We start from the raw sequence: 23,292 nt of genomic DNA, 5'->3' as shown, positions 1-23,292 counted from the left end.
CTGCGATTTGTTTAATAAAGAGCTGAGCGCCCGATTGCTAGGCAGGAGGTAAAAGTGGGCCTTGCAGGCAGAGAGCGGGAAGAGTAGATCATTTAGGTGCAGGGGAGACGCCAGGAGATACGGAGGGAGTCGGACATACAGAATGAAAGAGAGGTGAAAAGCGAAGGTAAAAAGTAGATGAATAGAAGTGGGTTAACTTAAGTTATAAGAGCTAGTTAGAAACAAGCCTAAGCTATAGACTGAGTTTCATAATTAATAAGTCTCCATGTCATTACTAGTGAGCTGGCTGGCAGGACAGAGAAAAACTCAATACAGAGAACCATCCCGAGTATGTACATGTGCATGCGTGTGGAAGTCAGAGGAAAGCTTGTGGTTCTCTCTTCCAGGGGTCAAACTCAGATTGTTAAGACTTTGCTGAGCCATCTTTTTTTTTTTTTATGTAGACTCTGAGGCTCAGACTCAGGTTTTGTGCTTACATGGCAAGTATGTTATAGACCAACCTTTCTTCTTAGTCCCTCCCTCGCTCCAATCTCTCTTTTGTTGTTGAGACAGGGTCTTACTACGTATCCCTGACAGGCTTGAAACTCACTAGGTAGACCAGGCCTGTGCCTCTGCCTCCCAAGTGCCGGGATAAAGGCATGCGCCACCACATCCAGTTCACCACACCTCTTAATAAAATTTGTTCAAGTTTCCAGGAAACAACCTATACTCCAGCCTTTATTGCATTCTGATAGGGCCAGGGGTTACAGAAACAGCTTCACAGGTCACAGGTCACTTTCCCCGTAGAGGGCAGAGGAGAAGGCAGTGTAATCCAGGGCCCCAGGAACACTGCCTGGGCCCGAGTACGGGGGCATTCTCTTGATGCAGTACTGGGCCTGATCTGGGGGCAACTCTCGGCGAAGCTCCTCTGCCAAGATGTAGGGCTGGAAAAAACACACAAGGGATGCAAGTTAAACGCGGAGAACAGTAGAGTATAAACCATCTTAATATTTACACATTTCTTATGTTGCAGGGCTTACAGGTAGAGTGTCACTAGCCACGGTATCGGGTATAAACAAAAGCTGTTGTGTATAGGGGGAGTCTACAAGTGCTCAGCAGGAAGTTCAGTATGCCTCTTAGAAACACGGAGAATTATCCCCAGTAGTTCTCAAGCAGGGCCAAACATGAGTGATAAACATTGTAACCTAAACTTCCCACCTCTCAGGGCGGAGTTGGTTTACATCACACACTGAGTGAGCATGGGAGTACATCATATGACGTCACACAACTGGTGTTTTTAGAAAACAGAGACCCTCTAATGCTGTTTATTAAAAATATGGAAATATGTTGCTGCTAGGAAAGAATAAACTTCCCTCAGAGAAAAAGTAAAATTGCTCTCAGCCTTAGCACCATCCTCCTTGGAAGTCTGCGCCATGAGAGCAAAGTGAAGAAGCAGATGCGCAGGCTGAAGAGCCAGAGAAAAAAGAGGTAGAGGTCCAAGCAAACCTGCTTGCCCGCCCACAAAGGCTGAAGGAGCAGACGTAAGGGATGCTGAAGGCTAGGACTCGGGAACAAGTTGTTGGACAGTGTGCTGCTGTTGATACAAATCTCAGGGGGCCTGGAACCTCACCATCTGCTCCAGAGACCCCCTGAGACTTGACTGCCTTCATGACAATCAAAACAGTGCCGCTGGCCCTCTGCCCTGGACCTGTGGCATTCTGGACTAGTTCTGTTCTCACTTGTGACCAAGTTGAGTTACAATAAACCATCTTTCTCACTGTCTCAATTTTGTATTGAAAAATACAAAAAAATAATTTAAAAAGTAAAAAGTAAGATTGACATCTGGGGACAGAGGTCTTAAAAGCATACACATACTGGAGTTCCCCTTTGAGAAGCCCTCGCCCACCCATGTTCTGGGATGAACTTTTCTGTCTTACTATAAACCCCTGATTAATTCATATTAGAAATGTCCAGCTGATGAACTGGCTCTGCAGGTAAAGGCTGTGCAAGCCTGGAGAACACTGCTTGTCCCTCGAACCCATCTAAAGGCAGAAGGAGAGAAATATCACACACACACACACACACACACACACACACACACACGCACAAATAGACAAATCATTTTTTTTAAAAGCCTGGATATAGCATTAGGTATCTGTCTATAATCATGGCACTCCTATGGTAAGATGGGAGGTAGAGGCAGGAGAATCCCTGAGAATTTGCAGCAAGCTAGCCTTCCTTGCATATAAAGCAGTGAATGGAAGAGCCCATATCTCAAACAGGGAGACGGCAAGGCTGACATCCAAGGTTGCCTTCTGACCTCCACACATGCCAAGCCTGTGTTTAAGTGTACTTGCTGACCCTCAGATACCCAAAGGTAATTTTACAAGTTTTAAAACAAAAGAAAGTCTATCCAAGCGGACCTTGTCGGAAGCCAGGATCCGGAAGGAGGCGATGACCTGCTCTGCCGTGTCGGTGTCTGCAGTCTCTCTAGTCATGAAGTCAATGAAGGACTGGAAGGTGACAGTGCCTTGTCCGTTGGGATCAACCAGGGTCATAATTCGGGCAAATTCAGCTTCGCCCTGAGACAAGGTGACGTAGAGACAGTAAGTGTTTCAGGGTTTGAAAACTTAAGGGAGCCTCCACATGGTTCTCCTCACTCTGGAAACAGCTTCCCTGGTGGGAGACTTAGGTTCATCTCCATCTGTTTTAAAAGAAGCTGTAGCATCAAGCCAGAAGCTCCTGCATGTCACAAGTCCATCTATTCTGTGGCCCGTGTCGTCCTTATGAACCACATTATATAATTAGGAAGATTAACTCATCCAGAGTTGCAAAGTGGAATTACTAAGTGAGATGGTGCTTGTTCCTTAGTTTAAATTACCAGAGGAATCAAAGGAGGTCATGTTTAAAGCACTCATTAAACCTGGGAGTATCGGAGCATCATACCAGCATTCGGTTAGTATGTCCCCAGCACTGAAAAAAAAAACCCTTTCAAAACAGTGCTTTATATATAAGCAGGGGGCATACCTGTAATTCTGCTATTTAGGAAGCTGAGGCAGAAGAATGGCAAGTTTGGGGCCAGCCTGGAATACACAGTAAATTCCAAGCTATCACCATCTGGGCTACAAAACGAGATGCCCCAAGTGCTGGGACTACAGGCAAGTCACCCACCTGGTTTTCTGGCTTCTTTTAAAAATTTATATATTGAATTTATTCTTGCAGTGATGGGACTCTAACCCCCAGGTTAGAGGCAGAGGAGAGAAGATCTCAGCAAGTGCAAGGCCAGCCTGGACTGTCTAACAAGACACTGTTTCAAAATCGATAAATATGTAACTCCTCAAAGGGTGTATTTAATTACCCTTTGAGGAGTTACATATTTATCGATATTGCTACAGCTCACGGTAAGCATTGTTTTCTTAGCTGATGTATTACTATAATAATCTCTCTCTCTCTCTCTCTCTCTCTCTCTCTCTCTCTCTCTCTCTCTCTCTCTCTCAACAAAGACCTACCTCACTGTTTAGCTCTAGCTGTCCTGAACTCTCAGTGTACAGCAAGCTGATCTGGAATGCAAAGAGCTCTGCCTGCCTTTGCCCCGCAAGAGCTGGGATTAAAGGTTTACAACATCATGCCCAGCCCCTAGAATCTATCTTCTATCTTTTAAAATATTAAAGGAAAACACACTGCAAAACTCAGGCCACTGCACACTTTAAGTAGTTTTAGTGAAGTGTGCAAATTATATTAATAAAACTTTTAGAAATCACCAGGAAATCCCACATCCTTGATGCTTTCACCATAAGGAAACCTTGCTGGTTACTGAATGAAAATAAATTTTTAACTCTGTAGCTTTATTTTTGTACAGTGACAGGCAGATCTTCAAAAGGCATTGCCCTGTGATATGAAAATAAGCCAATTCAATAAGTTATTGCATCATTTATTTCCCACAGTCTAGGCTTCATACGGTATCAGACCTCAGCTGAACTTCAGCTTGTGTCTTACCAAGTCGTAGCCCATGGAAATCAGGCAGGCTCTGAAATCCTCGTGATCCATCAGGCCGTTCTTCCTCTGCGCAAATGCAAAGAACAGAGAAAGGGCAGTTAAGAACGAGATGAACAGCTCTGCCTGACCCAGCACCCAGTGAGCAAGATGGTGGGAAAAGGGTGACCTGCAGCCCAGCCAAGACCAGAGGTCATCTCTGACTCTCAGGAGGGCAAAGCCACCAGTACGAGAACATTACAAAATAGCCTGTTTAGTAGGGAAGAGGAGACTAGGCTGTAACTCGGTGGAAGTTTCTTATGTGCATGCCCTAATATGCACGAGGCCCCAGGTTTGATCCTCAGTGCTGCAAGGTAAATTAAGGAAAAGGAGGCAGGTGCTAGAAAGACTAAAGGAAGAGAACCCACATTAAAGGCAGCAAAAGGAGTTGGTTAGGAGCTCACCACTGCCACCTACTGATAACAGCACATACTGCAAACATTTCTAGAGCTGAAATTGGAAATTTAAGGATCAACCAGACTTGGGACCTAGTATCCAGATACAGTACTGGGAATGGAACCCAGGGTCGTGTAGTGGTCTCATCTGTGTGGCAAGCCCAACGGAGCAGTAATCTCAGGTCTGTATAAGCAGGGCAGCTGATGCAAAATCTTGGGTGGGATGCAAAGTGTTGCTTTGTACATGTCTCAGGGCTGTGAGGGGGACAGCTAACATGAGAACACCCATATGACTTTATTGGTTGATTTTGTGCACCCAGGAAATGGCCAGTTTGGAAAGATAATGGTTGAAGTCCTGTCTTCTGAGAATGGAACCTGTGTTGGCTCTCAGGCCTGTGGGTTAGCACTCCTCAATGTCAGCCACTCTGCAGCCCTGCGCGCTGCCTTACTGCTCCTCTGTCTGCTTCCCCTGGTGTCCTGCTCTGGCTCTTACCCTTGCTCTTCCTCTCAGGGGGTCACTTGCTGGAGAAGATCATTATGCGCAGACTCCCTGGCTTTGCTCCAGGATGGCCTCCCACTGCTGGGGTAGGAGGATTGTCTTTCCTGTGATGGCAATCTTCTCTTGCCCTCAGAGTTTGAAATGTTGGAATGACTATATCACTTGTCTCTCTTCCCTCTCATACAGCCTTCAAATCTTGTCCTTAAGCACTGGAGACTTCTGCTCCATTTCAGACCTTCACTCCAACACACACACACACACACACACACACACACACACACACACACACACCCCTCCCAACTGGCATCTTGATGACCCAGAAACACAGCTCTGGTCACACCATCCTGTGCTCTATGGCATTCAGCAGCTGAGATGTCCACTGGAGGGCGCTCTCCATCCACACCCTCCACGGCCCTACTATCCCATTTGACTGTTTTCTCTCTTTCTCTTTTCTTTTATTATTTCTAGAGACAGGTCTTACTATGTAGCCTTGGATGCCCTGGAACTTACTATGTAGAGCAGGCTAGCCTGGAACTCACAGAGATCATCCTGCCTCTGCTCCCTCACACTGAGATTCAAGGTGTCCCATCTTGCTGTCTAGTGAGACCATGAAGTAATCTAAACACCTGATCTCTTGCCCAAACACACCCCAAGACAACTTTGTTTCTTTGTTTCCAATATTTAAGCTTTGTTGTATTTTTTTGTGGTTTTTTTCTTTTTTGTTTTTCAAGACAAGATTTCTCTGTGTAACAGCCCTAGCTGTCCTGTAACTAACTTTGCTGGCCTTGATGAACTCACAGAGTCAGCCTGCAGCTGCCTCCAGGAGTGCTTGGATTAAAGGTGTGTGCCATCACCGGGCATCTTCTTTTTTTTTCTTTCTCTCAAGCTGAGGACTAAACCCAGGGCCTTTTACCACTGAGCTAAATCCTCTAACCCCAGGAAATACAGCAAAAGCCTAGATGGATTGTCAGCTGGCCATGGCATCAGGAGTGACTGCTGCTTATTTGATAGCTACTTCCCTTAATATCACTCGGTTTCCTTCTGAACTTTTTGGAGTAGCAAGACTTGAAGGGACTAGCCAGGCACAATGGAACACTCCTGCCATCATCTTAGTACTTGGGAAGGGGAGGAAGGAACACCAGGAGTTCAAGGTCATCCTCAGCCAGCAGGGAGCTCAAAGCCAGCCTGGCATCCTGAGACTTCAAGGACTCAAAGTGACAGTGTGCACGCTATTGCAGCTGTAAGTGCCTTCCAAACAACTAGAGAGAGCGGTACCCTGTCGAAGTGGTTGAAGGAAGCTCTGAACTCGTTCATCTGCTCCTGGGTGATGCCCTTCGCATCTCTTGTCAGGATCTGGGTCTCCACCTCGTTGATGGTTCTGGCGATGGTCGTTAGCAGCAACTCCCATCCAACGCGGATATGCTACCAAGGAGAAGAATCAACAGTCAGCTAGGTCTGCGAGGTTCTAGTGCTTCACTGTCACAAGAGGAGGGGGACTCAACTAAGCAGGAAGTAAGCATAGTTTGGTATACATTTTCTATACTTATTTTATTAATAATAATTATTATTATTAGTGTGATGAGAGTGCATGTGCAGAGATCATAGGGAAAATCCGGAGCCTTCACTTGGGTTCCTGGGACTCAGCTCAGTTGGGCAGGCTTTATAGCAAGTGCCTTTAGCTGCTGAGCCATCTCACCAGCCTGGCTTCCCGATACTTAAAATATTTACTTATTTATGTCACATATATTTGGAACTAGGGGTTAAAGCTAGACCCTTACATATACTAGGCAAGTGTTCTCAACTAAACTATATCTCCAGCCCACATTTTGCAGATTAAATATTCAACATGTGGTCTATTTGTTATTAAAGACATCTTCTCACTTACCAAATAGCTGGATGGGTGCTGGGTTATACCCAGTGACTCCCAGGGAAGATCAAACTGAGCCAGACTGGCAGAAATGGGGACAATCTTGACTTTATATGCTAATTTTTATAATAACTAATAAAAAATGGGCATGGTGGCACATGCCTGTAATCATAGCATGTAGGAGGTGGAGGTAGGAGGATCAGAAGTTTGAGCTAATTCTCAGTTACACAGTCAAATCCAGGAGCGTTTGGGGTATATGAGACCATGTCTCAACAACAACAACAACAACAACACCCTAACCAAAAAACAGTGGGAAGAAATGAGGACAATTTAAGTTCTGGTAACCTCTCCATCACTGTGGCAATAATAATAAGGTTGACAATTAACTACTGTTTGGTGCTTGCAACAGTTCGGTGCTCTTCCATACACAGTAAGTAGGAAGACTTAAGTATCTCTAGTGTTCACAGGTATAGAATTTACCAGAAACAGAGAGGGAGATGTGTAAGGGGAAACAAGCCGAGAGGGTGTCAAGGTTGGTGGCAAAGAGCAGGCTGCCCGGCTGCCCTTCCTACCTCCATGGTGTAGTTCGTGTGCTTGTTGTCGAAGACCAGGGCCTCCTGGATGAGCTGGTGGTCGCCCTCCAGCTTGTCAATGTTGTTCTTGTAGTTGATGATGTTGTGCTCGTACTGCTTCAGCTGGTTCATCTGGTCCTCCAGGGCCCCCGTGATCTGGATGGAGCTCCGAGCAATCTCCTATGTGTGGGGTATGGGGGGGGACACTCTTAGTGGGGGAGCCGAGGGCACAGAGAGACAGAGAGTGGGCCTCTGGCTTTGTGCCAGGGGCCATATTCACGTCAGGCAGCCCAAGGCACTGGATGTTCCCAGACAGACAGCTCTGGTCTCATAGGAGTGAGCACAGGTTGAGCTCATCATCAGATATTAGGACACTGGGGTTTGGAGAGGGAGGAGAGGCTCATAAGGTGGAGTTCATGTCTGTCTAGAGAATGGGGAAAGAAAATCAGCCACCACAATTCAAACAGGAGTAAGGAAAGTCCTTCCGGCACTCTTGAAGGGCAGAGACATGTCTTGAACAAGCTATTCTGCTCTGCTCTTAGGGGCACTAGGACTGACAGACATTGGCAGAGCTGCCAGACAGGTATCAGAGGACTGGGGAGAATTTCTTATAATCTTAGGTGTTTCTACCTCTAAAAGTTTCTACAGCAAGTGCCTTCACAATTTAACTCATCCCAAAGGGGGACAGGAAATGTCCCCTAGCTATTGTTATAAAATGAAGCCTTCCGATGCCATTGTTCCTTGGATGTTCTAAAAACACAAAATATGTGTGACTATTCACCTGCCCTCTTTAGGGATGGATGGTTTAAAAATCTAGCTTCTGGTGAGACCAAACCTGAGAAAGAGCTTTGTCGTTGATGCGAGATGGCAGCGGGAAAGACCCCTCTTTCAGTGTGCCTTCCCTTCACTCTAACCTCTCCAACCGTCCTTGGCATGGAGAGACAAAGGTCACAAAGAATGTGGGGCAGACAGAAAACCAGGCAAGGATGTGCTCTTCTGAGGCTCAGTACCAACTCCAGGCTGCGGAAGTCCCCAGGAAGGGTGCTACCTACCTCCATCTTGTTCTGGATCCAAGGCCCAATGGCATTGGCTTGGGCAGCAAACTGGCGCCGCAGGCGCTCATTGGCATGCTGGCGAGCCAGCTCCTCCTGCAGGGACTGATCCCGGACGGGCACCAGCTGCTTCACCTGTCAGAGCCCAAGGACAGTAGGATGAGAGGCCAGCTCAGGTCTCATAGGAGTGAGCACAGGATAAGCTCATCATCAGATATCAGGACACTGGGGTGTGGAGAGGGAGGAGAGGCTCAGGGGGCAGAGGGGAAAGGGAGTCCCACTCAAGGGATTGGTTCTGACTGCTGCCTTGTGACCCTAAGACACTACTGAAAGAACAGCTTAGTCAAGGGTATTGAAGAGTCTGTCTAAGGACATCAGGAGTTCTCTCCCTGAAGCATCAAGCTCATGAGGGGATCGTGTACAGGATCACCAACTTGAATGTGGTCATGTGACATCTTAATCTTCACTCTCCTGGATGGAAAGTTAGCATTCCTTTATCTGTGAATGTGGGCATCAGATACACACAGGAGATGATGACTGTCACAACAGTGCATGTGCGTGTGCAAGTATGTGGGCATGCATGTGTTTCACGCACACACACATGCTACAGAACACAGGTGCAAGTCAGGGGACAACTTTGTGGAGTTGCTTCTCTCCTATTTAAGTGGGTTCAGGGGATTGGGTCCCCAGGCTTACACACCAAGTGCCTTCACCCACTGAGCCATCTCAGGCCAGGGTTTTAAAACGTTTCCCTGACAGTATTAATATCATAGCCAACATTTACTTAGCCAAAATTTGTATTTTCTTTAAGGAAAATAACTTCTACTTTCTTTCCCCACAAATCACAGAAGTTGCTAAACAACAGGACAATTTAACTCATCTATAAAACCTGGAAGGAAAGAAAGCCTGAGGGTGACACTGAATTAGGTCTTCCTTCCTCCCCCCCCAGCCCTTTCTCACCATGTAGCCAGTCTACGGCCAACTGTCAGCTAATCCTTCCCATCCCATGCCCAATCCATGGCTGCTCATCTTGTCCCTCCCTCACCCCCACACCCAGCCTCACCCGCACACCCAGCCCCATCCTCACCCTACCCCCAGCACACAGTCCACAGCCTCACCCCACACCCAGCCCCAGCCTCATCCCCAGCACACAGTCCACAGCCGCCCACCTTTTCCCACTTGTTGCGCAGCTCGTCCATGGTGACAGTGCTGTAGGGGTTGCTGGAGCTTATCCGGATGTTGTAGCTCTGGATCACCTTCTCCACCTCATTCTGGATGGCTAGGATGGACTGCCGTTCCCCATCAGCCTCTGGCAGGGTAGCCTTGAACTGCTCATGCGCAGTGATGAGACTCTATGCCAGGGAACAGCACAGAGAGTCAATCTGACCAGAGTGTCAACTGTATATTTATTTATTTTTAGGCAAGGTCTCAAGCAGCCAGACTGGCTTTGACTTGCTATGAAGTCACAAATGACCCCGAACTCCTGATTTTTCTTCTGCACTTACAGCTGGGATTACAGGCATGTACACCACACCCAGACTTTTAGTGTGAACTTTGTATGTGTTCAGATGTACGTACATGTATGTAGAGGTCAGAGGTCCCGCTTGCTTTTCTAGCCATGGACTCTCATTGGCCTGGAGGCTCTCTGATTAGACTACTCTGGCTGGCTAACAAGTCCCAGCCTGTCTCTACTTTCCTAGTACTGGATTACAAGTATGTGCTATCAACTCCAATTGATGTGGGAGTGATTTCTTATTAATAAAGAAACTGCCTCGGCCCTCATAGGACAGAAAATTAGGTAGGCGGAGTAGACAGAGGAGAATGCTGGGAAAAAGAAGCTGAGTGAGTGAGTCGCCATGATGCTCCCACTCCAGACAGACGCAGGTTAAGATCCTCTCTGGTAAGCCAGCTCATGGGCTACACAGAATATTAGAAATGGGTTAGAACAATATGTAAGAGCTAGCCAATAAGAAACTGGACCTAGCCGGGCCAGGCAGTGTTTGAAAGAATACAGTTTCCGTGTAATTATTTCTGGGTATAAACTAGCCATGCAGGCGGCCGGGTGCCGGGGACGCAGCCCTGCCGCTCCTATTTCAACATCCAATTTGTTGTTTTTTTTAAAACTTAGATTCTAGGGATTGAACTCATGACTGTGTGCCCACAAAGCAACACTTTACTGACCAAAGTGAGCCCTCATGACATACCAATTTTATTGAAAATAGAATTACAGATATATGTTTTCTTTGTATTCTATTAGATTTCAAATTAGCCATAAACGGGTTATGAAGAAACTGGATCCTGGGTACTTGACAGTAGCTGTTCCTCCTAACACCAAAGCCAGTGATATTATTTATAGACTTAATTAAATGCTCTGAAGATATATAAAAGGAAGGCACTTTAATTGGTAGCAAGCAGAGGTTTTGTTTTGGAGATTCTTTTGTATGTGTGTATATGTGGTGTGCTCATATGTGGTTACACTCATGTTGTATGTACATGGAAACCAGAGGTCAATATCAAGTGTCTTCCTCAATCTAGAATCTTATTATTTTCTTTTTTGTCTGTTTGTTTTTGTTTTTGTAGTTGTTCTGTTTTGTTTTTTGAGACAGGGTTTCTCTGTGTAGCCGTGACTGTTTTGGTACTAGCTCTGTAGAGCAGGCTGGCCTCCAACTCAGAGATCTGCCTGCTTCTGCCTCCCGAGTGTTGGGATTAAAGAGCCACCTCTTGGCTTTTATTTTCCCTTTTTACAGATTTATTTTACGTGTGTGTGTGTGTGTGTGTGTGTGTGTGTGTGTGTGTGTGCATGTGCGGTGTAAAGGTGAGTTCATACATGGCATAGAATGTATGTGGGAGTCAGTTCTCTCCTTCCATCATGTGGATTTTGCTGATTGTCAGGACCTGGGTGGGGGTGGCAACTGAGCCATCTTCCCAGCCCAGAACCTAGGTGCTATATACACATTAAGGCACATACATACACACATACATGTGACATGAAAATGGAAGAGAGACTATTTGAGAAAAGGAAGGAGACGAGCAGAAGTGGGGTTAGGAGAGGGTAATGTAGAATAAAGACTCAGGTACAGGAAATACTTGAACAGAACACATTATACGACAAATATGCATTAGTTGAAAGAGTGCTGAGCTCGAGTCCCCTCACCTGGATCTCCTCAATGCTGTGGACAATAAACATGTCCTGCAGGTCCTCCATGGCGCCCTCCATCCAGTTGTTGAAGGGCGCAGCTCTCTTGGCAAACTCCAGGTGCAACTGGTCAATTGTTTCTAGCAATTTCTCAGTTCTCTGAAGATTAAATAGAAGCGAGAATCATCAAGGATTAAATACATTTTTAAAGCCCTAAGTGTGCAAACACGTGTAAATAAATATGTATCCAGTTCAACCAAGTGTGTCCTGCTCTGTGTCCTCGCTGCTGCTGGAATGATGGCGATCCCTCCCTGTCTCTGAGGGTCTCCTCTGATGGTTTAGTTTTGGTGTTGGGTCAGAACACACAGCCTTGGCGCTGCTGGGTAAATACTCCACCACCAAGTTTATTCTCTGGGGGCCTTTGGAGTTAAAGAAGAATTTAATACCGTCCAGAGCAGCCTCACATTTAAAGAATCTGAAGTGCTCCTCTTGAAAATTCACAGATATACAACTTCTGTTAGCTAAATCCGTGATTGATTGATGATTGAAAGTCTCATGTATCCCTGGCTTGTCTAAACTTTTTTCTTTCTTTTGCCTTTTTGTTTTCCTGAGACATGATCTCGTTTTGTAGCTCTGGCTGTCCTGGAACTCACTATGTAGACCAGGCTGGCCTGACCTTACAAAGATCTGCCTGTCTCTGCCTCCCAAGTACTGGAATTAAAGGTGTGCATCAGTAAGCCCAGCTTTGCCTTGAACTTTCTATACAGTTTAAGATAACCTTGGACTTCTGGTCCTTCTACCTCCTGAGTTTTCGTTAGTCACTGATAACAGGACACAGCTTTACGGATGTCGGGAAGTGATCCTAGGCCCTTGTATGTACAAGACGAGCACTTTACCAACTAAGCTACATCCCCTGGCTTATTTTCTAGCACTTTCCCTTCCATATCTGTTGCCATTTTCCAGGTACACATCTCAAGATGGACCTGACAGCCTGAGTCAGTCATTGGCACAGCTGAAGGGTTGGCTCAGTGGTTAAGAACTCACACTGCGCTGGGCGGTGGTGGCGCACACCTTTAATCCCAGCACTTGGGAGGCAGAGGCCGGTGGATCTCTGTGAGTTTGAGGCCAGCTTGGTCTACAAGAGTTAGTTCCAGGCAGGACAGCTAGGACTTTTTCACAGAGAAACAAAGAAACCCTGTCTCGAAAAAGGTTAAAAAAAACACACACACACACAAAGAACTCACACTGCTATTCCAGAGGACCCGAGTTTAATTCCCAGCAGCCACATGATAGCTCACAACCATCTGTAACTCCAAGTCCAGGAGACATGATGCCCTCTTCTGGTGTCCAAAGGTACCAGGCACACAAGTGGTACACAGGCACACAAGAGGTGCACAGGCACACAAGTGGGCAAAGTGCTCATGCACGGAAATTAATTAAAAATAATGTATAAATCTTTAAAAAATTTCAAAAGAACTTTAGGAAATTTGTAGTGATTGCTACTTAACAAACAGGGCTTCAACCATATCCCTCTCAAACGTTTTAAAATTGAAAAGCATGTTTTGCAGCTTGCTGACGTGGTGCATCCCAACGCAAAGCTACCAGCCTCCCTTGGTCCTCTGACTCCCACTTGCCACATTCTTCTTAGGACTCCATTTCCTGGATAATGTTAGGTTTTCTCCCCACGAGGCCATGGATAAATACAACTAACACCACTGATTTCAGTGTGGAGCCTCTAGTCAGCGTTTTCACCTCCAAGGCCTCCCTCCTCTTCTGGGTGAGCGTCCCCAGTCTGTCCCACTGGTCACAGATTTTCTGGCACCGATCGTTGACATTCACAGCATCGTGATAGTCCAGTTCACTAGGAAAAGCAAGAAATAAAGATTAGTTCTCGCAGATGGTGTGAGGAAATGGATACAAGCTGGAACTAAACAGGGAAGAGGTGTGTATGAGTGCAATGTCTGTGCGCAAATACGTGTATGGATGGATGTACACACAAATGTGTGCACATACACTTGGAGACCAGAGGTAAACACTGAGTATTCCTGTCAGTCACCATCTAACAACTCTCTTCTTCTTCTTCTTCTTCTTCTTCTTCTTCTTCTTCTTCTTCTTCTTCTTCTTCTTCTTCTTCTTCTTCTTCTTCTTCTTCTTCCTCTTCCACTCCTCCTCCTCCTCCTCCTCCTCTTCCTACTCCTCCTCTTCTTCTTCTTCTTCTTTTTTTGAGATTGAGTTTTCCAATATCCAGGGTTTTGTATTATTCAGCTGGGTTGACTGGCTAGTGAGCTCTGGGCATCTACCTGTATCTGTCTCCCTAGAGCTAAAATTAATGCTCATTTTTTAAAAAAAAGGTGTGTGTGCGCGCACATGTGCACACGTGCACGTGAGTGCTCCTGTGGCGCACAGAAGAGGGTGACTGACCCCCTGGAGCTGGGGTTAAAGGCAGTTGTGAGCTGCCTGACATGGGTTCTGGGAACTGGCCTTGTGTCCTCTGCCAGGGAGGTCTCCAAGCACTCAGCCACTGAGTCACCTCTCCAGTCCTTGTGTCAGGAATTTGAACATGGGTTCTGCCTAACCAAACTCGGGTCCTCGTGCTTACACAGCAAGCACTTCACTGAGCCATCTCCCACTTTCTTACCCATACACCTATGCCTTTTTACAAAAAGGCCTAGTAGAAAACTGGTAGGGAGACTGGTGAGATGCTCAGATGCTGAAGGCACCTGCCACCAAGTCTGACAACCTGAGTTTAATGCCTTGATTGTCCCCTGACCTCCACTAATATGCTACTGTAATTAATACTCAACACAGACAAGGGGATCCCTGGGGCTCCCTAAGCAGCTGGCGTAACTGAATCAGGTAAGCCCTTTGCCTATTAAGAAATTCTGTCTTATCAGAGAAAAATGTAGAGCTCAATAAAAATCAATTTACAAAAAAGAAATTTTGTCTTTAAAAAAAATGTACATAGCTCTTCCTGTAAGCGGCCAGAGGTGACCCGTGAAGATGGTTCGCTACTCTCTTGACCCAGAAAACCCTACAAAATCATGCAAATCGAGAGGATCAAACCTTCGGGTTCACTTTAAGAACACCCGTGAAACGGCCCAGGCCATCAAGGGTATGCATATCCGAAAAGCCACCAAGTATCTGAAAGATGTCACTTTGAAGAAGCAGTGTGTGCTATTCCGACGGTACAATGGTGGAGTCGGTAGGTGCGCCCAGGCCAAACAGTGGGGCTGGACACAGGGTCGGTGGCCCAAAAAGAGTGCAGAATTTTTGCTGCACATGCTGAAAAATGCAGAGAGCAATGCTGAACTGAAGGGTTTAGATGTGGACTCTCTGGTCATTGAGCACATCCAGGTGAACAAAGCACCTAAGATGCGCCGACGAACTTACAGAGCTCATGGCCGGATTAACCCATACATGAGCTCCCCCTGCCACATCGAGATGATCCTCACTGAGAAGGAACAGATTGTTCCAAAGCCAGAAGAGGAGGTGGCACAGAAGAAAAAGATATCCCAGAAGAAACTGAAGAAACAAAAACTTCTGAAAGAAAAAGAAATAAACTGAGCAAGCCAGGAGGGACAGGACAGTAAGTGGCGCTCCCCCATGGCATCTGCATCATTCTCTGTCTCCAGGTTAAGACAGTTAAGTTTCTGCCCTGACTTTGCTTCATGATGGCCTATGATAACAAGACATGTGATCAGGACCTGTTTCCTTCCCAGGTTGCTTTTGGTCCTGATATTTAATCACAGCAATAGAAACCCTAAGACACTAGATCTCCTTGTTTCCTGGTCTTCTCTGTCCCAAATGACTGAAATCGTATGAAACTGAGCAAAAATAGACCTCTTCCCCCTTCCAGTTGTTTCTGTCAGGCATTTTGGCAACACAAATGAAAAGGTAACTAAGAAGTCGGGGAGATTGCTCCCCAGGTAAAAACGCCAGCTACGTAAGTCTGACAACCCAAGTTCAACCCTAGAACCCACATAAAAAGCTAAACGGCACATCCTATAATTTCAGACCTCATATGGCATGATGGGAGGGCAAGATAGCAGAAAAACCAGAAGCCTGGAGTGCACAGTACAACATCAGTAACAAGAAAGATCTTGCCTCAGTAAAGTGGGAGGCAAAAACCAACCCCCGAAAGTCCTCTGATCTGTGCACATGCATACACACACACACACACACACACACACACAAGGACATACCTATGTGCACCTTCCCATTTGCAGGCTGCTATTTCTAAAAATTATTATCAGCACTCAGGATGTAGAGGCAGGAGGATCTCTGAGTTCGAGGCCAGCCTGGTCTACACAGAGAGTTCCAGGACGGCCAGAACTCTATTGAGAGACCCTGACTCAAAAAGAAAGAGTGAATACTGCAAGAACTTTCTGCTAAACCACAATGGAAACACCAGTGCAGCCGCTCTGAGATTATTTCTAGGGTCTCCTTATTTTCCCCGATTCTTATACAATGGCTCCATGTACACCTGTGTTGAGAGTGAGAGCTCATGATGACTATTTTATGTACTTTTGAGAACTTCATAAAAACTCTGACTTACGGGGCTGGAGAGATGGCTCAGTGGTTAAGCGCATTGCCTGCTCTTCCAAAGGTCCTGAGTTCAATTCCCAGCAACCACACAACCATCTGTAATGAGGTCTGGTGCCCTCTTCTGGCGTTCAGGCATACACACCGAAAGAATATTGTATAATAAATAAATATTTTTTTTTTTTAAAAACTCTGACTTATTTCTAGGATGGGCAGGAAGGGAAAGAATGTTACTAACAGTCAGATGAACACAACCTAAATTTCATGCATGGTTTCACCTCAGCCGTGTGGAGCAAACAGCACCAAAAATGGCAGGAGTAACAGCCATAGTAACATAAAATTATTTCTTAAAGTTCATGGGCAACACTTAAACTGCTCCAATTACTCACGGGAGCCATTACAGTGCACTAAATAACCTGAGTCCTTTTCAAGCCCTCGCTTTATTGGTGAGTGGCTGTTAATTAGCAAAGAGCCAGCATTCAAGAAGCATTAAACCATGATGGAAGGTCCTGACAGAATGTGAGGCTAACAACGTGAAGGGTTTATATGGGTCAACCTGAGATGTGGTGTGCTATGAAGCCCTACCTGTTAATTAAGGGGTTCGTGGTCCTCAAAATTGAGGAACCAGGGAGCAACATACTGAAGTACATTTTAATTACTTTGATTTTATTGTTAAGGGATAGGCAATAAAAATTCTATTATATTCTGAGATGGCTCAGCAGTTAAGAACATCGGTTACTCTTGCAGAGGACCTGAGTTCATTTCCCAGAACCCAGAGTCTCTCAGCTATCTGGAACCCCAGTTCCAGGGGACCTGACACCCTCTTCTGCCCTCCACACACGTACACATTCCAGGAATCACAGGCATAAAGTAGAGACAGAAACGTCTACAAAATGATTAGTCTCACACCACATCTGTCCCCACAGAACAAAACTCAGAAAAGTGAGGCAGCCTGCTTCTTCAGGGCTGAGGTAGTGACTTCTCTCTTCTCTCTGGCCTTCCTTTTTGCATGGGTCTTGCCTAACACCCCGCGCCCCCACCCCCCGGCACTGTGAACCAGGCTGCTAGGCCATGGCCTCCACACTGAAACTCATTTCTTTGGAAGCAGAATAGTTTATGTGGGGTCAGGTGTGAGGAGGGTTGGGAGGACCCAAGGACCCTGTCACAGCAAAGCTGGACCTGTTTTTACATTTCTAGATACCAAAATCATCATCCCTGGGAGCTCCAGCGTGACCCTGGAACTCAGCTGGGAAGAGTGCCCACTCCCTGAAGAACCTGCCCACAGCCCACTATGGCCTTCACCCGGGGTACCAGCACACACTTGAGCTCCTGGGCAATGGCAGCAATCTGTTCCACACGGTCCTGGTGTGCAGCCAGGTCACTCTCAAAGGCCTCATGCTTCCGAAGGAGGGCCCGCACTTCCGTTAGGGTAGCTGACTCATAATCTTTCTGCAGCAGGATCTGTTCTTTGCCTGCAAAGGGGACAGCCAGAAGCATGAGGCCAGGTCGGAATACCAACTACTTTGGAGGCTGAGGCAGCAGGATCGCAAGTTCAAGGACAGCCTGGGCAACTCTGTGAGACTTTGTCTCAAAATGGAAAAGAACCAGAAGACTGCAACTCGGTAGGGCTTGCCTAGGATATGCAAAGGCCATGAATACAAGTCCCAGTATTGCCTAAATAAATGAATCAATTAATCTAAGCATGAACACTCAAAGTCACACAGCAGCTTCCCCACACCAGGATGTGCTTGGAGAATACTGAGATTTAAAGGAAGGATAGGGACCAGCCTGCAAGCACAGCCAGCCCCTCTAGGTGCTCACAGGCGAGGTCTCAGAAAGAAAGGTGTGTGTGTACGGGGGAGAAGCATGCATTTTATAAAGTATATTCCATATCATTCTAAGACACAATTGTCTTCTTTCCCACCACGGCCTGCAGTTCAGTTGGAAATTATTCTAATTCATGAGCCACAAGGGGATGACTGAATAAAACCCTTGTGTTATCTGGGCATGGTGGTACACCTCTAATCCAATCCTAGCACCCAGGAGGCAGAGTCAAGGGCACTGTGACTCCAAGCTGAGAATGAGTGACATAGCAGAACCCTGTCTCAAACAATCGCCTGCCAGCAGGGTTTTCTTGCCCCAGGCTTTGTATTTGAAAGTTATACTCTGGGGTGAAACGTGGCCCTGTTTTGCTTGTTCTGATTCTAAACATTAAAAATTTCCTTCTTGGAACCTTCACTAATTTCTCCATAAGACATTTTATGTGTGTGATTTTATAAGATTATATATATATATATATGGATATATATATTCTCTCTATATATATGGATAAGTAGTCTCTACTGCAGGTTGGCCTTGATCTCAGTATTTAGCCAAGAATGACCTCCAACTTCGGATCCTTTTGCCTCTATATTCCTGGAGCTGGGATTATAGGCATGTACCACCATGCCGAATTTACGTGCTACTGGGGATCGAACCCAGGGCTTTGTAGGTGTACGCTAAGCCAGCATCCTACCAACTGAGCCACATTTCCAGTCCTCTCTATAAGTATTCCTTAAATCTAGATACTGCCATGACTGGGGATCCAGATCTACATTTACTCTCAGTGGCCTATAGCGATTTAATTCTGTAAAGCTGGAAGTGGAAAGCAAACGCCCACAGTCCAGTGATGACAACAGTGCAGTTAGGATGAGTTAGACACCGACGGAAAGATTTATCATATCAACTCACGAATGCGTCACAGAAGCCTTATGCGAGAAACAGTTACAGTATACTTATTCTTTGTTGTTTTTAAGATTAATATTTTGTATTTATTTATTTATTTGGTTTGGCTTCTTTTTTTTTCTTTCTTTCTTTTTTTAAGACAGAGTTTCTCTGTACAGCCCTGGCTATCCTGGAACTTGTTCTGCAGAGCAGGCTGGCCTTGAACTCACAGAGTTCTGCCTGCCTCTGTCCCCCAAGGGCTGGAATTAATAGCATGTGCCACCATCACCCAGCTTATTTTTATTTTTAATTATGTGTTCGAGTATGTATGTGTCTGTGTAGGTGTATGCATGTAAGCGCAGGTGCCATTCCCTACAGCAGGAGTTACAAGGGTTATGAGCTCGCTGATGTGGGTGTTGCAAGGAAAGAGCACACTCGTAACTGCTGAACCCTCTCTCCGAACCCCTAGTTGTTGTGTGGTCCAGGCTGAGCTGGGACTCTTGAGGATCCTCCTGACTCAGCCTCCTAAGTGTTGGAATTATATGAATACACACCACCAAGCCCAGCAAAACTCAGATTTTTTACATTGATTTATTTATATGTAAATTGTATGCGTGTGTTTGTTCATGGAGGGATGCACATACATGCCGCCATGTGGACTATGGATGCTGGTGTATACATGCCACAGGTGGACTATGGATGCTGGTGTATACATGTCACAGTGTGGACTATGGATGCTGGTGTATACATGCCACAGGTGGACTATGGATGCTGGTGTATACATGTCACAGTGTGGAGTATGGATGGTGGTGTATACATGCCACAGTGTGGACTATGGAGGACGTAAGACAATTTGCAGGAATTGGTTCTAACTCAGGGTGTCATGTTTGGCAGCAAGCCTCTATCCACTGAGCCATCTCACTGCCCCACAACTCAGATGCTGTAAAAACCAGAACCGGATTCTCATGCCCTTACCATAAGCCCATGTCTCATGCGTGGAGGCCTTCTGCCTGAACTTCTCAGCCAGGTGCTCCAAGCGCTCCAGTCTCCGAATCTCATTCAACAGCCACTCCTCATAGCCCTTCTCAGCCTGCTCCAACCTCTGCCAGGCGCCAGCAATGTCCTGAGGAATGGAAACCGTTTGAGGCCACAGGTATCGCATGTGGGCTTCGAGGGCTCCCTTGCATCCTCCAACACGTGTCTAACAGCGGTGTTCTCTGGTTTCATCTTCCCTTGCCTCTTCTGCACAACTGACCATCCCGCCGGTTTGGTTTCCAAATGTCTACATCACCACGGTGGCCTTTTAAATTAGCACAGCTGTTCTCATTAGCCACACAGACACTCCTCCAGATGTGGATCAAGTCCCAGAGGGTGGGGAGGGTAAGTGGTCACGGCAGGAAGGGGAGAGCACTGGGAAGAGCTAGACAATGCCAATTACAGAGAAACATCGGCAAGGGCAAGATCACAAGTCTGGGAGGAGGGAAGAGAAGCAGAGCGTTTGCCGAAATCCTGCAGAGCACATCTCATGACACCAAGAGCTGCATCATGGGAAGGAGCAGAGTGTCAGGAATGGAAGCCAGGTTTGGTGGCACACACTGATAATCACAGCTACTTAGGAAGCCAAGGCAGAAGGAAAGCTAGCTTGAGTCTAGCCTGGGCAACTTAATGAATTCGAGGTCAGCCTACCAATTTAGTAAAGGGCTGGGGAGGTAGCTGAGGGGTGATGTTTACCTCGTACTTGCAATGTCTTGGGGTCCAGCCTCAGTGATCTCTCAACCCACAAAAACGGAGTGGTTGCAGGGTCACTCACCACTGCATTCACCTAACAGTTACACTCAGGAAGTAGAGGCCTCCTCGGCGGACTGAGGGCAACGGGGGCTGGACTGCAGACACTCACCGACACCATCTTGCCCTCGGAGGGCATGAAAGCTGGCCGGTTGCTAATCCGAAGTTTGGTCTGCAGCGTGTTGAAGTTGATCTCCAATTGGCACTTCTCCTGCACCTTGGGGGGCTTGTGCTTCCGGCGGTAGTCCCGGAAGTCCTCCAGCTTCTTCTGCATGGCCTGCATGGTTTTCTCGGGTGTCCTGTTCTCTAGCCAGGGGATGGTGCGCCGAATCCATTCCAAGAGCTATTTCCAAACAGAAAAGCGGGGGCTTACATGCTAGCAAACTGTTCCCAGTTCACACATAAAGGGGCCCAGTAACTGGAACCAGTTCCCCTAAGGCTCCCCAAATGACTGAGCATGGATACAACTGCACTGACTTAAAGAGGGGAAGACAGCTCTGTGCATGGGGTAATGAATGGCAGTGTCCACCCGGGGCCACAAGTGACCACCCCAGTGAGACCACACACAGGTTGGACTTCAGGTCAGCACATGACGTCGTGTTTGACAAAAGTGTGACATTTACAAGAAACACAGCAACCAGACATTAGCAGACAAATGCTGGATGGAACCTTCAAGTTCTAAAAGGAAAAACAAAACATAACAAAGAATGGGTTTGCTATACTCAGCAAAAAACTGGGTTGAATAGCAAAGGTTTCATTGAAAACAACAAGCTCAGCTCTAATGGGTTCACTCGCTAGAGAATGTACGATAAGCCTGAGTCTGACTCTGGGCCAGAACAGGATTTATCGTCTAGTTTTTTATGAAAATCTACATGCAATGAGTAAAAAGGGTAGTGGGTTCCCCAAAACTAGTACCTGCCCTTCTCCTGAGGTACCACCCGGGTACCAGAGATGACCTGCTAGACACCTAGTCACTTATTTATTCTTTCATTTTTTAATTTGTTTTGAGATTTTACTTATTTTTATTTTCTGTGTATGGGTGTTTTGCCTGCATGTATATCTGTGCATTACATGCATGAAGTGCCTGCAAAGGTCAGAAGAGGGTTCAGGTTCCCCTGGAACTGGAGTTACAGTTCAAACTGCATCCAAACCCAGGTCCTGCGGAAAGCAGCCTGGTTCTTAACTGCTGAACCATCTCTCCACGCCCCCCCCCCCGACACTTATTTTATTTACTCATTTATTTAATTTACTCATGTGTGTACTGATCCCTCGGAAAGTGTCAGAAGGCTGGAATGAAAACTCGTTACAATGATGACGCCACCACAGACAGCATCCCAGAAGGATAAACAAAGAACTGCAGGGATGGAATGCGAATCTCCCTCAAGGCTCAGTGTCGAACGCTTGCTCCTCGGCAGGTGGCGCTGTCTGGGAAGGTTTAGGAGGAAACAACTCACTGGAAGAAGTGAGTGACTGGAAGCAGGCCCTGTGGTTTTCATAGTCCAGCCCTCCTTCCTGCTCTCTCTCTCTGCTTCTGCTTCTTGATTGTGGATGCAATGTGACCAACTTGTCTCAGGATTCTGTTGTTATGCCTCCTCTTTCAAAGGGACTATGTCAAAATGCCAAGGGGAACTCTGAGTCAGAATAAACCATTTCTCCTGCAAGTTGCTTTTGTAGGGCTTTTGTTTGTTTGTTTGTTTGTTTTAATCACAGAAAAGTTAACATCAAGTAAGAAAATTCCCAACAACCCTCTTTCTGTGTTGAACATATTTCACTCTTGAAGTTGAAGACTGGCCTTACTGGCAATAAATTGGATTTTTTTTCCCACAGCAATAATAACAATTACAAAAGAAAAAGAGTGGTGGGGATTAAAACCTAAGATTTCCTATATCGGCAGCATGAAGGTATACATTTCGTTTACTTTGATTGCATTGTCATCAAGTACCTATCTGGGAAGACTAACTCCATTAGTGCTGATAATTTTCATAGCACAAACCAATTATCAGGTAAATCAAGTGAAGGCAAAAATTATTTAGTCTTGTATTTATTTTTGTTTTCTTTTTTAACCTTTTAAACTATTTTTAAAATATAGTTTGCCTGATCTTGAATATGGCTCTTTACTTGAGTTTCATCTCAGAGGACACAGCTCTGGGGTTCTTCAGCCTGGACTCGTGTTACAAAAGTAACACAGGGGCAGTAACAAAGATGCCTTGGTACCCTCTATGCTATGATAAGGACAAAAAATGAACTGTAAAAGCATTGCTCAAATCAGAAATGCATCTCCAAGGCTCCAAGGTTTTGGAAGGTGAGCCCAGATCCCACTCTGGGCCTGTGTACACACACACACACACACACACACACACACACACACACACCACACCACACCTCCTCCTCCCAAAAGGTTATACAAATTCCTTTCACATGAGGTCACAGTGCTGAACAGGGCTCTTGACACAAAGAGCACACTGCATGATGCCAGTAGCCCACAAGCCAGGGGGCAAAACAAGGTGCATGAAGTTTCCTTGAGGGTCTGACCTTGAAGGGGCTGAGCTAAGACTAGAATGCCCTTCCTACCACCTCAGAACATGCAGACTACACTAAGCTTTGCAGTCTTTGCAAAGACCATGGGGATGGAGGGGGCACATTGGCACCACGCATGTTGCTAAAGAATAAGCAACCTCTGAGCCCAGGTGTGTTTTCTGCTTTCACTCTCTCTGAGATGAAAAGTACAAA

At 46.2% G+C, this 23,292-nt stretch overlaps 2 protein-coding genes across 3 annotated transcripts in view; one reads left to right on the top strand and one right to left on the bottom strand.

Annotated features, from left to right (window-relative positions):
* Nucleotides 1-695: 695 nt before the first annotated feature.
* Actn2 (actinin alpha 2) overlaps nt 696-23,292 on the bottom strand; it is a 67,183-nt gene continuing 44,586 nt past the window's right edge. For both annotated transcript variants that reach the window (XM_050142293.1, XM_050142294.1), the window contains 12 exons: nt 20,675-20,905; nt 19,753-19,900; nt 17,396-17,546; nt 13,285-13,393; nt 11,551-11,691; nt 9,566-9,748; nt 8,397-8,531; nt 7,345-7,524; nt 6,181-6,327; nt 3,976-4,041; nt 2,403-2,561; nt 696-923 (listed from right to left, as the gene is read on the bottom strand). In XM_050142293.1, the coding sequence (XP_049998250.1) occupies nt 765-923; nt 2,403-2,561; nt 3,976-4,041; nt 6,181-6,327; nt 7,345-7,524; nt 8,397-8,531; nt 9,566-9,748; nt 11,551-11,691; nt 13,285-13,393; nt 17,396-17,546; nt 19,753-19,900; nt 20,675-20,905 (1,809 nt within the window). In that variant the 3' untranslated portion in view covers nt 696-764. The remainder of the gene's footprint in view (nt 924-2,402; nt 2,562-3,975; nt 4,042-6,180; nt 6,328-7,344; nt 7,525-8,396; nt 8,532-9,565; nt 9,749-11,550; nt 11,692-13,284; nt 13,394-17,395; nt 17,547-19,752; nt 19,901-20,674; nt 20,906-23,292) is intronic.
* On the top strand, nt 14,483-15,111 carry LOC126501573 (60S ribosomal protein L17-like). Its single transcript, XM_050142321.1, has one exon. It carries the CDS (start codon nt 14,533-14,535, stop codon nt 15,094-15,096), a length of 564 nt encoding a protein of 187 aa, XP_049998278.1. The 5' UTR covers nt 14,483-14,532; the 3' UTR covers nt 15,097-15,111.

The sequence above is a fragment of the Alexandromys fortis genome, unplaced genomic scaffold (genome assembly GCF_014885135.2).
Source record: "Alexandromys fortis isolate MF-2015 unplaced genomic scaffold, M_Fortis_MF-2015_v1.1 scaffold_5, whole genome shotgun sequence".
In the NCBI taxonomy this organism is placed as follows: Eukaryota; Metazoa; Chordata; class Mammalia; order Rodentia; family Cricetidae; genus Alexandromys; species Alexandromys fortis.
This window is presented reverse-complemented; position numbering and strand designations above follow the sequence as displayed.